This window comes from Pseudophryne corroboree, chromosome 3 (genome assembly GCF_028390025.1).
Source record: "Pseudophryne corroboree isolate aPseCor3 chromosome 3, aPseCor3.hap2, whole genome shotgun sequence".
Lineage (NCBI taxonomy): Eukaryota > Metazoa > Chordata > Amphibia > Anura > Myobatrachidae > Pseudophryne > Pseudophryne corroboree.
In genome coordinates, this window is record NC_086446.1 from 619340571 (window position 1) to 619355679 (window position 15109).

At 43.2% G+C, this 15109-nt stretch overlaps 1 protein-coding gene across 4 annotated transcripts in view; it reads right to left on the reverse strand.

The window, feature by feature from the left end:
- The window catches only part of TNKS2 (tankyrase 2), a 204688-nt gene that overhangs the window by 106206 nt on the left and 83373 nt on the right, over positions 1-15109 (reverse strand). For 2 of the 4 annotated variants that reach the window (XM_063961657.1, XM_063961655.1), the window contains exons 6-9: positions 12706-12723; positions 12153-12247; positions 531-597; positions 191-377 (exon numbers count right to left, since the gene is read on the reverse strand). In XM_063961657.1, coding sequence (XP_063817727.1) covers positions 191-377; positions 531-597; positions 12153-12247; positions 12706-12723 — 367 coding nt within the window. The remainder of the gene's footprint in view (positions 1-190; positions 378-530; positions 598-12152; positions 12248-12705; positions 12724-15109) is intronic. The other 2 variants (XM_063961658.1, XM_063961656.1) reach the window with 1 other exon arrangement.

A 15109-nucleotide genomic window follows, 5' to 3' on the forward strand; every position in this document is an offset into this window, starting at 1 on the left:
AATTTACAATAATGACAGCAACATATCGGAATAATACTTGGTGAAAGCTGGACAACTGTGTTAAATAAGTGAAAATATTTTTTTTTTTTTTTTAAGTGGTCCTTTACACATACCGGAGATGTACAGTATGTTTTATTACACTGCTGAAAACAATTCATACACTCAAATAAACCAGAACATCACTACTTACATGATAATTGTTCCTTTAGCTGTGGCGTTGGCGCCAAATCAATGGCACTTTTATTGTGGCAGTTGAGCATGTTAGGATCGGCTCCATAACTAAGCAATAGAGAACACACCTCCACGCGGTTTTTGGAGGCTGCTTCATGGAGAGGAGTGAATTGCCAGAGATCCATTGCATTCACACAGGCACCATGCTGAGAAGAAACATGTTACGTAACTTAGAGTAATGGTACAGGGAAAGGTTAGAAAATGTGACTAATTATTTTAAAATATAAGTTAAATGCCTCATGATATTATGTAGCATTTTGCAAATGACATCAAATACTAAAAACTGGAAAAATAAATACCTTTACAAGAAGCTCTGTTACTTCATAGTGGCCATACGAGCAAGCATTGTGAAGAGGCACCAAATCTCTACAATTACAGAAACACAAAACATCACAAATGAAAACTACTGATGATAAATCCCATAAAATTATTCAAGGAATACATACATACATATATATACATATATATATATATATTATTTCTCCTGAGGAAGCCGCTGAGTCTTTAGGCGGAGAAACGCGTTGAGAGAGGTCCAAAGCACACGGACCTGGACGTATCTTTATCTGGGACACTTCTATCTAAACGGGTCTGAGGTGAGGCATGATACAAGGGATGAGTCGGCAGCAGAGACTTTGGTGCAGCAGACAATCAGCTGGTCGGTGAGAACCCCTTACAAATAAAGCCCACTCAGTAACCAGTACCCAGGACAGATTACGAGAGCCATATTCAGAGGGCTGTTTATCAATATGGTGGTATGCCCATGTTAATTTTGGTGGACTGCAGTGACTTACTAACCATCATCTGACCTAATCTAAGTTATGGACATTGCTGGTTCTACTAACCAATTAACCTGATATTTGGATATTAATACGTATTCCATTTGCTTATATGGACACAATTGTGACTGAACACTGGATATCATATGCTGCTAATTAGTTGAGGGTTGAATTCTAGTCATCAGGGGCCCCTCAGCTTAATTACATACATGTTATCAATTGATAACATACCAGTGATGCATCATTGATAGGTCAGAATTGAATTAGAGGGTATGATGTGAGATCTGCATCTTATGGGTTGTTAAGTTTTATCATTAAGGTAATTTTAATACCGGCCGGGTCTATGTGTGTGTGTTATATGGTTGTTAAATTGTTTGAATAATGTGTTATTAAAAAGCACAAAATGTATCCTGGTATGCAGCGCTTTATTTGGTAATTATTCTGTAGTTTTTTTTTTACTTTTTTGGGAGAATCAGTGATCTCCTTAATAGAGCTGCAGCATATCCGGAAATTTAGTGGTTTAATTATAGGAGATTCCTTGCTAAGTCAGCGCCGAGTATATTTTTTTCTTTTTATTTAATCTGGTTCCCCAGATTGCTAGGTTCTTAATGGGTTGTATGATATGATCACCCAGCAATGTTGGAAGACAAAATGTGAGGTTATGTGGACTGTACAGAGGGGATGTAACTGGATAGGGAAGCATTGAAGGCTGTGTGTGTGGGTCTGAAATTTGGTATGCTTGTCTGAAGAGATGAGTTTTCAAGGAACGTTTAAAGGTTTGGAGACTAGAGGAGAGTCTTATTGTGCGTGGGAGTGCATTCCAGAGTGGATGAAGCCCGGGTAAAGTCCTGTAATTTTGAGTGGGAACAGGTAATACATGTGGATGAGAGACGCAGATCTTGTGCAGAGCGGAGAGGTCTGGTAGGGAGATATTTTGAGATGAGTGAGGAGATGTATGATGATGCAGTTTGGTTAATAGCCTTGTATGTAAGTAAAAATATTTTATATTTGACACGGTAGGATATGATGAAGCGACAGCAGATTTGCACCAATTGGTCAAAGCTTTTCGGCCTCCCAGCATATAACGGGCCTGTCCATATATACCCGCCTCCTGGATCAGACAAATCCGTTGTTTTCCCTAAGCTTAAGGCAGGAGCATCATAGATAACCATAATCAGGCGAGAAGAACAAACATGCACACCCTTCCGTACAAAAAGGAAGAGGTTAGTGAGTAAAAGGATCCTCAAATCAGGTGCTTCAGGGTGGGATCCCTGTGGATCCTGTGAACTTAGGAGAAATACAGTTATCAACGGTAAGTTCTTACCATAACGTATATTTCTCCGGCAAGGTCCACAGGTTATCCACAAGATAACATTAGGATTTCCCAAAGCAATTTAGTGGTGGGGACGCTCCTGATTGGGCAAGAGAATCCTTCGCCCAAATTCAGCGTCCTGAGAGGCTAAGGTATTGACGGAATAATGACTAATGATTGTGTTAATGGAAGACCATGTGGCTGCCTTACATATCTGTTCTGCTGAAGTACCACATTGTGCTGCCCATGATGGACATACCTTACAATTTGAGTGAGCAGAGACATTAGCCGGAACAGGGAGATCAGAGTGAGAATATGCTTCTGAAATAGTCATCCAAAGCCACCTTGCCAGCGTCTGCTTATCAGCAGGTCATCCTCTCTTGTGAAATCCGTAGAGAATGAAGAGAGAATCTGTCTTTCTGATGTCATTGGTACAATCCACGTAGATCCTTAAGGCACGGACCACGTCCAGCGATGCATCTCCCGCAGAAAGACCCGGTTCCTGGAAAGCCAGGACTACAATTTCTTTGTTAAGGTGAAATTTATACACCACCTTGGGAAGATACCCAGATTTAGTTCTGAGAACCGCTCTATCTGGAAAAAAGATCAGAAATAGAGGACGCCATAACAGTGCCCCTAAATCTGACACTCTTCTAGTTGACGCCATGGCCAGTAGAAAGAGAACTTTAGCTGTCAACCATTTAAGATCCACTTTATTAAGTGGTTCAAATGGGGCAACCTGAAGGGCCTTTAGGACTAAACTTAAGTCCCAAGGCACTGTAAAAGGAACAAAAGGAGGTTGAATGCGCAGCATTCCCTGGAAAAAAGTACGCACATCCTGTAAATTGGCAATTTTCTTTTAGAAACCATACAGTCAATGCTGACACTTGCACTCTCAAGGAAGCCACCTTCAAATCTTTATCCATTACTGCCTGAAGGAATGCCAAGACCCTGGAAACTCAAAGACCTAGGGTCCATTTTCCGTTCACTGCACCAACGAATATAGGTTTGCCATATTCTGTGATAAATTCGAGCTGAGAAAGGTTTCCTTGATCTGAGCATTGTATGAATTACCTGTCGTGAGAATCCTCTTGACTTCAGGATAGGGGTCTCAAGAGCCACGCCGTTAAAGACAGTCGATCCAGATGTCTGTGATAACAAGGACCCTGCATCAGTAGATATGGACGTTTGAGGGAGCAGGAATGGAGCATCCATCGACATTCTCTGCAGATCTGTGTACCAATGTCTTCTGGGCCAAGCTGGAGCCATTAGTATCACGGCAGCCTTTCCTTGATTTATATTTCTCACCACCCTGGGTAATAAGGTGATTGGAGGAAACACATATGCCAGATGAAAGTCCCATCTCACCGACAGGGCATCCACAAAGATCGCTCTGAGATCCTTTGTTCTTGACCCATATGCAAGAACTTTGTTGTTCTGATGGGACGCCATGAGATCTCTCTCTGGCAACCCCCACTTGTTGACTAGAGTCTGGAAGACCTCCGGGTGTACAGCCCATTCGCTTGCCTGAATGGAGTGTCAACTGAGAAAATCCACTTCCCAGTTTAGGACTCCCGTAACGAACACTGCGGACAATGCTGGATGAAGTTCTGCCCACTTTAGTGTGCGACTTACCTCCTTCATAACTTTTTGGCTGCGAGTTTCTCCCTGATGGTTGAGGTACGCTACTGCCGTCGGATCTGAACTGGCTTTCCCCGAAGAATGTCCTTTGCCTGAATCAGTGCCATGTATATGGCTCAAAATTCCAATATATTTATTGGCAGGCAACCTTCTTCCTTGGTCCATAGCCCCTGGAAACAAAACCTTCCTGACACTGCTCCCCAGCCTTGGAGACTGGCATCTGTTGTCAGAATTTCCCAATCTGATATCCAAAACGGTCTCCCTTTTTGTCCAGATGCAATGTCTGTAGCCACCAGGCTAATGACCTCCTTACTTCCATCTGATGAAACCCATTCCATTTGGCAAGGATCAGATACTGCAGAGGCCTAGAGTGGAACTGAGCATACTCCAGTTGACACCATCAATCCCATCACACGCATTGCTGCGTGAATGGATACCCTTTGACTGTGTAGCAGCTCCTGAATCCTTGACTGAACTTCGGATATCTTGTTCAGAGCTAAAAATACTCTTTGAAGGCTTGAATCCAGTACAGCCCCCAAGTGAGTCATTCGCTGTGACGGAACCAGACGATTTCACCCAATTTACGAGCCACCCCTGCTTCTGCAGACACGTTATTGTCTGTTGCAGATAACACAGGAGTAATTCCTGAAACGGTGCCAGGATTAAAAGATCGCAGAGGTATGGAAAAATTCTTATGCCCTGCTGGCGGAGATAAGCTGCCATTACCACCATAATTTTGTTAAATAATCTGGGGGATGTGGCTAACCCAAAAGGTAGGGCCTGGAACTGAAAATGCTGTTGGAGGATAGCGAACCTGAGATAGCACTGATGGGACAGTGCTATAGGAACATGTACGTAAGCATCCTGCATATCCAGGGATACCATATAATCCCCTGGCTCCGTGGCCAAAATGATGGAACGTAAAGTCTCCATATGAAACCGAGGTACCCATTTGTACTTGTTCAGCACTTTGAGATTGAGTATGGGCCGGAATGACCCATTTGGCTTCTAAACTAGAAACAGGTTGGAGTAAAAACCCTGTCCTTGTTGTGCAGGAGGAACTGGAATGATTACCCCTGACTGCAAGAGGCACTTCAGAAATTGCTTCAAAGCCCTGGCCTTTGTCTCTACCCGAGACGGGCTGGTACAAAAAAACCTTCGAGGAGGGTGTTTCTTGAAGGCAAATGCATAACCAAGAGATACAGTTTCCTGCACCCAGGCATCTGTTGTAGACTGCTGCCAGATCTGAGCAAACTGAAGAAGTCGGCCCCCCACCCTGGAATCCCCCAGGTGGAGGCCCGCACGATCAGGCTGATGGCTTATTTTCTGTTTTACCAACCAGTCTTACCAGACTTGTTGTATATGGATTTGCCATCACGTTTCCCTTTAGCCTTTCCTTGATACCGAAAAGCTGGAAACTTTAGGTTTGAATTTGTATGTGGAAGGAAATGTTACTGCTTGTGACTGCAAAATATCTGTCAATTCTTTACCAAAAATAATATCTCCAGAGAAAGATAGACTCCAAAACCTTTTTAGATTCTGAATCAGCTTTCCATGCACATAGCCAAACTGCTTTGCGAGTGGCTACTGTTGAAGCTGATGCCCTGGAGGCAATTGTACCCATATCCAAAGCGGGTTCAGTATGGTATGCCGGCGGTCGGGCTCCCGGCAGCCAGCATACCGGCGCCGGGAGCCCGACAGCCGGCTTACCGACAGTGTGGCGAGCGCAAATGAGCCCCTTGCAGGCTCGCTGCGCTCGCCACGCTGCTGTTTTATTCTCCCTCCAGGGGGGTCGTGGACCCCCACGAGGGAGAATAAGTGTCGGGATGCCAGCTGTCGGGATTCTGGCGCCGGTATACTGTGCGCCGGGATCCCGTCTGTCGGCATACTAAAGACCACCCTCCAAAGCTGCTTCTTTCAACCTATTTTATATGTGCCATATAGGATTTTTGCTCTCTAGACGCCATTGAAAGATCTCATTCCAATGCATCAGTCCAGGCAGCCACTGCTATTGCCATCCAAGCTGAAGCCATGGCTGGTCTTATGACTGCGCTAGACAGGGAAAAAATGTTGTTTTTTTAAAATCATCTACTCTCCTTTCCGTGACATCATTTATTGATGTTAAAGGCAGAGGTCATGTAGATTTTCGCACTAATCGAATAACATGCGTATCTACTTTGGGGGCCACCTCCCTCTTTAAACAATCCCCAGCTGGATGAGGATAAGTGGAATTCCATTTCCTAGGAATTCTAAACTTCTTACTGGGCGTAGCCCAAGCCTCTTCCATGATTTCCGTCAGTTGATCTGACCCAGGAAACTCAGTCTTAACTGTTTTGGGACATTTAAACACAGGTGCCTTAGATTTTAACACAGGCTCTGCTGATTCTTCTAAGGATAGAATGGCTTTCATCGCCTTAATTAACTCAGCTATGACCACTGAGCTGCGGCCTACCTCCTTCTCTTCGTATGCAGAACCAGAGCTTAATGAGCCTTCATCCTCCGATGATTCCTCATCTGAAACATGTGTAGACTATGAAGACGTAGATTTACTTACCACTGGCTTTTCAGCCTGTTTCTTTTGAGAGGCTGCTGCTGGAAGTGATAAACCGCAGGTGGGAAGCTGCATGTAATGGTTAATCATGTAACCTATTTCTGGTACAGAAGTTGGAATTATCCGCTCAGCTATACTGGATAATGTTTGTGCACAGTCCAAGGGGAATCAACTTGCGCCTGTATCTGCCTTGTACTATTCAAGAGACCTTGGTGAAAGCTAAAACAATTTGCACACAAACCATCCTGAACCAGATCCTGAGAGGTTAACCCAGCTTTGCAAGACAAACATGATATGAGTGTTGGTGTTGCTGTGAGTGTATCTTCCTCACCTTTGCCACTCTTAAACATGATAAATAATCACTTACACAGTGTACTACATAATTTGTGACTGTAATTACAGTAAGACTCGTTAAAGTGACGTACAATCCGACCCTACCCTGCTATACCCCAGCATTGAGGATCGGAATAGATAGAAAAAAACTGACAGAATTATAGTAAAGTCAGCAATCACACTAGCAGTCAGTCACATGTTATACATTAGTATAATAAGCAATATGAGCACACAATCAACTACAGATACATTTCAAGTATGTAGAAGAAACATATTACTGCATTCGTTTATAAAAGTTTTAACCGTATTCAGACGCATAGCGAAAGAAACCAGAGTAATATTATCAGACTCCTATGCATTATGCACTTATCCAACTATTCATATTGAAAAGGCAGAGACTTAGTGCTGAATAACCCATACTCAGTAGAGTGGGATACAGGGAGACTTACCGCGCTTCCAGGATCGATCAATACGTCTGCGAACGCTGAGTGGATCCAGGCGCTATTCGTGTACACCGCCGGTCCGTGAACCTATAGTGAATACAGACGCCCAAGTGAACACTGACGCACCAGTCCCACAGCCGCCTATGCTGCGACTGGGTCCCTTAGTACACAGCGACTCAGACGGAAGTGGGAAAACAGTTCATGGCGGGAGACTCGGAGGAAACTGGTCATGAACCGGGAGGAGGGGTGACCAGGAGAGCATCTGCAGGAGAGCATCTGACTCCCCTCTGCTAACATCAACCCCAGGGATCGCGGCCTCATACAACTCCTGGAGCCTCTGATCCCTAAGGGCTAACGCTGGTGCAGCCGAGGTGGCAGCCGCGTAAGCAACTGTTTGGTAGTGTCCTCCCAAAACAGTGCGGCAGTTTCCGTATTCCCCCTCTAAGCGGAACCGATGCCTTACCTTCTCCCTGTGCTCCGGCCACAGCCTGGTAACGTCTGCTAGTATATCTGACACAGATGCCCGCCGAAACAGCACTGCACTCATGGGTAAGCGCTGTCGCGGCCCGGCGGGGAGTCGTTGGAGCGACTCTTTCTAAGGTACGTATATGACGCTTTTTAGAAAGATCACTAAAAAAAATAGTAAGACTATAAAAATAAAATAAGAAAGCTTATGGCTGCTAAAAACCAGCAGCCCATTGACCATGCTCCGGCTCCTGCCGCACCAAACAAAAACTTATTTGTCTGAGCCAGGAGGCGGGGATATATGGACGGGCCCATTGCATGCTGGCAGGCCGAAAAGCTATGACCGATTGGTGCAAATCCGCTGTCGCTTCATCATATCCCCAAATGTTATCCTATGGATAACCTGTGGACCCTGCCGGAGAAACATTCATATACACTTACTGCTAATCTATAGTGGTATACATACTCTTTAGTCCAATATAGAAATGTATAGGTTTACAGTACTTCATACGAACTGTATAAGCGTGTGGCCTGTATGTATGTGAAAGGCTATATTGCTCTATCCTGATTTGTGGTGGTAAAAGTGTGGTTTAATTCCTAACCTGGAAGTAAGAGCGAGCAGATTTTACCACATTGGAAGTTAAGTCTCTGTTTCCCAAATGCAACTGTGCACTCACGTAATGTGTTTGAGGTTTTCCGTTTTTTTTCTGTGACCAAATACATAGTTAAGCTCAATATTGTAGGTATTTAGCCGTGTGTTAACTGTGTATAGTGATCAGTGCAAATTTGTTGCGTGAAATCTGTATGTAAAGTGATGTGTGTATATATACATATACATATATATATATATATATATATATATATATATATGCTGTATGATACCATGTAGAGTGATTTGCATATTGTGGATATATGTTAAATAAATACGCCTTTGTGATAAAATCGATAAAATTGTTCTACCTGCCTCTTTAATAATTACCATCTACTAGTGCACGCAACACTGCTCATTAAACCAGCCTCACACTGGTTTAAATTATACCTCCGCCCCTTTTACTGTACCAGAAGGAAATAAGAATCACTCAGGTAAGTGGGGCAGTGATTCTTCTTTCCTTCTTCCCTCTGGCGGCTGGTCACACCCCTTCTGCTTTGTGTTGGAGCTCTTCAATGGGCTCCTACTATTGCATTCCCTGTGAGCCCACAAACTGACGCCTTAGAGAATGGACAATTTGTGTTCCCTAATGCACACTGAGTGAAAACCCTATATCTGCAGATATACGCAACTAAGATCTCCGTATTATCTGACTATTATGTAGTATTATTATTTTTCACTCAGTGTGCATTAGGGAACACAAATTGTTTTTTCTTCCACAGAATTACCCCTCCCTTTTAGCACCTGAGTGAAATTACAATCTGATTGAGCAGCTCACCATCAAATGTGCCTTAGAGAATGGATAGGGTTTCAAACAATATTTATGAAATGTACCAAATTAATCTGAATAAAGGTAATATCCAAAAAAAACGCTTGCTGCACCACCTCACTGTAAAGAGTATAGGAAGCGAAGACAGATTAGGGAAACAGCATTTGGGACATCGGCACCTCTGAGAAAGGTTATGCATATTATTCTACTCATGTTTTTACAATAATATTTTTTTTAAAACTCGGAGCAGCTAAATAATGCAGCTCAGCAGAGTTCTATGCCAGTTACCTATAATTAAGAATGTCAGAAGATAATGCTGAGGACCTACTATAAAATTCAGTTGCATTAATTCCAAACCCATGTTTGTTAAATGTACTAATGTTATATCCTCACAATACATAACGTTTTTTCCAAATGTACAGATCACACTACAAGAAATCATAACATAAGCAATAACATTCTATGGCGAGGCATAAGTATGTATTAAGAAAACCCAAGAAGATGAAATCTTCATAGCATGCATTTCCAAGCGAACAGAACATGTTTCTAGCAGACATAATTGTGAATTTCTCCTGGGAATAAATGCAGTGTTATTTCTTAATAATAAACAAAGAACTGCAAAACACCAGGGAACTTGTGAATGTAGGATTCATTCCATTTTGCTAAAATGTTTAAATAAATGGAAAATCTGAATATGTAAATTTAGACAAAAATACACGACTGTCACCTTGGAAATGCTACACATTATTAGAGCGCCTAAGGGCTTCATAACGATTTGAAAACGTGTGTATATCAGACCTTTTAAAAGAGACAAGAGATGTGTAACCCTTACTGGCTACACTACAAGACTGATTCCCAGTTGTGCAATTGCAGAAACAGCTTCCTTACTATGGGATGATCCCAGACTGTAATGTACAGCAGTCATTGACTTAGACTGCACTATTGCATTAACTTCTAACAATTAATCATGTAGAATGCAAACTTGTTTTGTTATTCTGGGCAATGCTACCTTAAGATCTGAATGATGAGATTTCAGAGATTAATTGCGCAGTGTTATCTAAGCATTTAATCGCTGGAAGCATAATAGACTAAAAATTGCCTGAAATAAACACTTTTTTTTTTACTTTACTCACTTTATTTTAGTTCTTAAAATTTATAGCTGTTACCCAGTGTTAGCAAACAGCTATTAAAACCATCCTATTACCTGGTAAATAGTGGACAGCTAACATAAGATCAAGTAATTTCTACTAGGACTACTGTTTATCCTATATAATAAAAGGCTAACGCTGCTCCTCACCTCTATAGGGAGGGGAGGGATTTAAGTGTTTTGCGCACCAGTGGCTACTAGATGGAGCACAACAAAGCAATTAAATTGCTGCTCCATACGAAAGCACACAGCCGCCGGTTCTGACATTACTGTAATGTTGTTCCGTCATTTTGACGGACTGGTAGCTAGTTGTTTTACATAGTACACTACAATAAAAAGTGATTTCATCTGCAGAATACTTCTGTGAATTATCCTGCAAACATCAATGGGAAAGGCAAATACAGATTAATCTCCATTCTGTGTATTTACAGTCATGTTTTATCTGGATTTCACACATTCAAAACTCATGAAAAGCAGCTGGTAAAGTGTGTGCATATAAACTCGTAATGGCTGATATACAGCAATAAAAATGTTCAGAAAAAAAAAAAGGGGGTACTTTTCAAGAGATCTCCCTCGTAAACATGGCTGTTCCAGAACACTATTATACGTGCAAAGCACACAAACCGCATGCAAGTATACATTACTGTATATGCTACTACAGAACCTTACCTTGTACTCGGCAGCGCTGGTGCCATTATACAAGCCAGAGTGACAGCTAATATTTGTTATCAGAGCCAGTGAGGGCTGTAAATGCCTAGTTTAGCATATGTCAATGGAAAAGACAAGGCTGGCGTATTGAAATGAGCTTAACATCAATCGTGCAAAGGCATTATAATATCTTACATAAATAAACTTGCAAGACCAATCACAGCAGGGGTAGCAGAACTCATTAACTACAACATTTCAAACTACAAGACTGGCAGCGAGATATATCAAGCCTTGGAGAGTGATTAAGGGGTGTATTCATTAAGAGTCGGAACTACCATCTTGTCGGAAAGACGGCAGTTTCCGACTGGAATGGGTTGGAAGGGGTTCCGACCTATTCAATAGTGGCACATTATTTCCGACAAGTCGGGAAACTCGACTTGTCGGAATGCTGTTGGAAAGCAGGTGGATTGGCGGAATACCAGCCGATCCACCTGCTGCTGTCGGAAACGGGGCGAAATCCGACCGGTTTTGGCCCCCTTTCCGACAAACTCGATCCAACTTGAAAACAAGTCGGATTGAGGTAAGGAGACTGGGAGCGGTGCGGCGGGCTACGGGGATGAGAGGTACCTTGACGGCTGTGCCCCGCTGCCAGCTTCGGCTGCCGATCGCCACACTGCTCCACCCGCCGGCCGCCTCACGCTGCTCCCCCCACCGGCCGCCTCACTCTGCTCCCCCCGCCTGCTCTCTCCACTGGCCGCCTCACGCTGCTCACCCCCGCCTGCTCTCCCCGCTGGCCGCCTCACGCTGCTCTCTGCTCCCCCCACCGCTGACAGCAGCGGCAGGACCGGACACAGGGAACGGCCAAATCCGACAATCGGATTTGGCCGCTTTCTGAATAGGGGTTGTCGGGTCCATTCTGACAACTGCATGTTGGAATGGACCCGACTCTTATTGAATATACCCCTAAGTGGAGAAGTTCCCAAAGCATCCAATGAACTTCTAGCTGTCATTTTAAAGACTGCTAGATAAATGACAGTTACAAGCCGATTGGAGAGTGGTAAAGTGAAGATGTTGCCCAAAGCATACATCTCACCCTGAATCATAAAATAAAGGACACTGATAAACAATATTAAACTGACATTTGTGTTTAAAGTACAACTAGTATTGATTAGTGTGTGTAGCCATACCCTTTATCCTTGGCGTGTACATCTGCTCCATGCTGAAGTAACAGTTGCACGATTTTGACACGGTTATAACCTGCAGCTAAGTGAAGTGGAGTCGACTGTAGATGTAAAAATAAATACACATATAAAAACAATATACATCATTGAGCTCAGTGACTTACTATATTCAAACAATGATCATTTATTGATCTGTACGTGCCCTCCTGCAAGAATAACTACAGAGCTTCATGTCCCCATATACTCTACAGTACCAAACCAGTGTTCCCACATTTCCAATGCATAAGATCTGAGTTTTGTTGTATCAAATGTCATTAAATGAAATAACAATGCATGGAAATGGAAAAGTGTCTGTTGTACAATGCAAACTATACAAAAAGTACCATTAATGTATATTGTACCTAAAATGTTGAGTTTTAGTTAAAAATAACAATATTTTAACACTTTTTTCTGAAAGGTCATCAGTTCTAATCCTATGCTCAGTCATTTTTAGGGAGCTAATCCAGCACAATTGAAATTTTTCTATGAAGCATAAACACAATAGTATGTTCAGTCTTACCCTTACTTTCCACTGCAGCTTTGTTGAAAAAAATTGGATTAAGCATTTGCTCAACAAATCCATTACTGAAAGCTATAGTATACAAAGGGGCACTCTGGTATGAGACACAAACAACAAAAAAATAGGGATTTAAAATTACCTACCGGTAAATTCTTTTCTCGAAGTCCATAACGGATATTGGGGAACTTGGTACAATGGGGTATAGACAGGGTCCAAAGGATGCACTTTAAATTTCTTCACTGGGTGTGTTGGCTCCTCCCCTCTATGCCCCCTTCCACAGGCAGTTATAGGTAAAACAGTGCCCGAAGGAGAAAGGATATATATGACAAAAGGTACATAACAATGAGTGGTGAGATTTATACACCAGCACACCACTAACTTACAACAACCAGCAACAGCTGGTAACAACAGCAGCAACAGCTGAACAGGTAACCATAGAAAAGAGGACCTGCAGAAAAGTCCACGCACTGAGGCAGGCGCCCAATATCTCTTATGGACTATGAGAAAAGGATTTACCGGTAGGAAATTAAAATCCTCTATTTTCTAGCATCAATAAGGGGTTTTGGGCAGACTTAGTACGATGGGGGACGTCCCAAAGCTTCCAGAACGGGCGGGAATGGGCGTAGACTGCTGCAGCACCGCCTGTCCAAACTGGGTATCCTCTTTGGTCAGTGTATCAAACTTGTAGAACTTAACAAAAGTGTTCTTCCCCGACCAGGTAGCAGCTCGGCATAGTTGCAAGGCCGAGACTCCACGGGCAGCCGCCCAAGAACAGCCCACCGATCTTGTAGAATGGGCCATCAGAGATTTAGGAACAGGTAAGGCTGCTGACACACAGGCCTGTTGGATAGTAAGTCTGATCCAATGAGCAATGGACTGTTTTGAAGCAGGGCCACCTTTTTTCTGCGCATCATAGAGCACGAACAAGGAATCCGTCTTTCTGATCCGAGCCGTTCGCTTGACATAGACCTTCAAGGCGCGCACAGCATCCAATGCCTCCGGAGGAGCAGAAGTGCCAGAACTGGATGGAACCACAATAGGTTGATTTAAGTGGAACGCAGAGACAACCTTCGACAGGAACTGTTGCCTAGTCCTGAGCTCCGCTCTGTCCTCGTAAAAGATCAAGTAGGGACTTTTACACGATAAGGCCCCCAATTCTGAAACACGTCTAGCAGAAGCCAGGGCCAGTAACATCACCATTATCCACGTAAGGTACTTGTCTTCTACCGTCATCAGAGGTGTTTTTGACACTTGTTATTTTTTGACTGGATTTTTCCAGGCTAACTTAAATAGGTCATCTAACTCTGCAGAATCAGGGAAAGTGACATTAGGCTTGTTTTGTGTAAAGAAAAACGACTGCTGTGATGCAGCGTCCTCTAGAGGGAGCTTTAACACATCCCGTATAGCAAGAATGAGGGGCAGAGCTGGATTAAGGCTTCGGGGGGCCTGGGGTACATAAGACAGGGGGGCCCTAAAATTTAGTTTCCAGGGAGGATATGGAGCCGTGATATAGTGGAAACTTTCGCACTGGGCGCCGCAAGGTGTAGAACTGGCCCTGAATGCCACTGGTGCCTTCTGTAATTAGTACAACAGGAAGAAAAATAGTGGTACAAAAAAATGAAAACATTAAACTATTTGAACAAAACCATCAGACTGCTGCTGTTTTCTTCCTGTTATATATATAATCGTTTTATTATTATATATATATATATATATATATATATATATATATATATATATATATAGAATTTTTTTATTATATATATATATATATATATATATATATATATATATATATATATATATATATATATATATATATATATATATAAAAAAACCCTGTACATAATAATACAGCCAGCATTACGTTTTTGAGAAATTTGCTCCTGGTAGGCTGCAGATAATATACAGTACAACTGTATAGCAGAGCTGGCTGCCTCCATGCGATGTGTGCTCCTTCACTGCAGCCTGCGCGCCCAGCCAATGACTGAGCCGCAGGCTGCTGCACCTCAGATAATTGGACAGCTGAGCCGTCGCTCAGCTGTCCTTCCCTCTTTCTCCCTGTACCAGCCTTTCGTTGCACTGAAGACTGCAGTGGGGAGCCGCCAGGGACAGCAATCGATTTGCTGCCCTGCGTGTGACGCCGATGCCGCTCCGGCTCCTGGGAGCGGAGACCGGGAGCGCAGTGCAATACCGCTGATCGGACCAGAGATCCGATCAATGGTGGTGGGGGGCCCTTTTAAAAAAGGGGGCCTGGGGTACTTATCCCCGGGAGCCCCCTCTTAATCCGGCACTGATGAGGGGTCCAATACCCTGAGCAGAAGCGGAATCCAAGTCATCCCCATCCTCCTGTATATCCTCATCTGAATCAGAGAGTAGAGCAGGTAAACCACGCTTTTGTGGT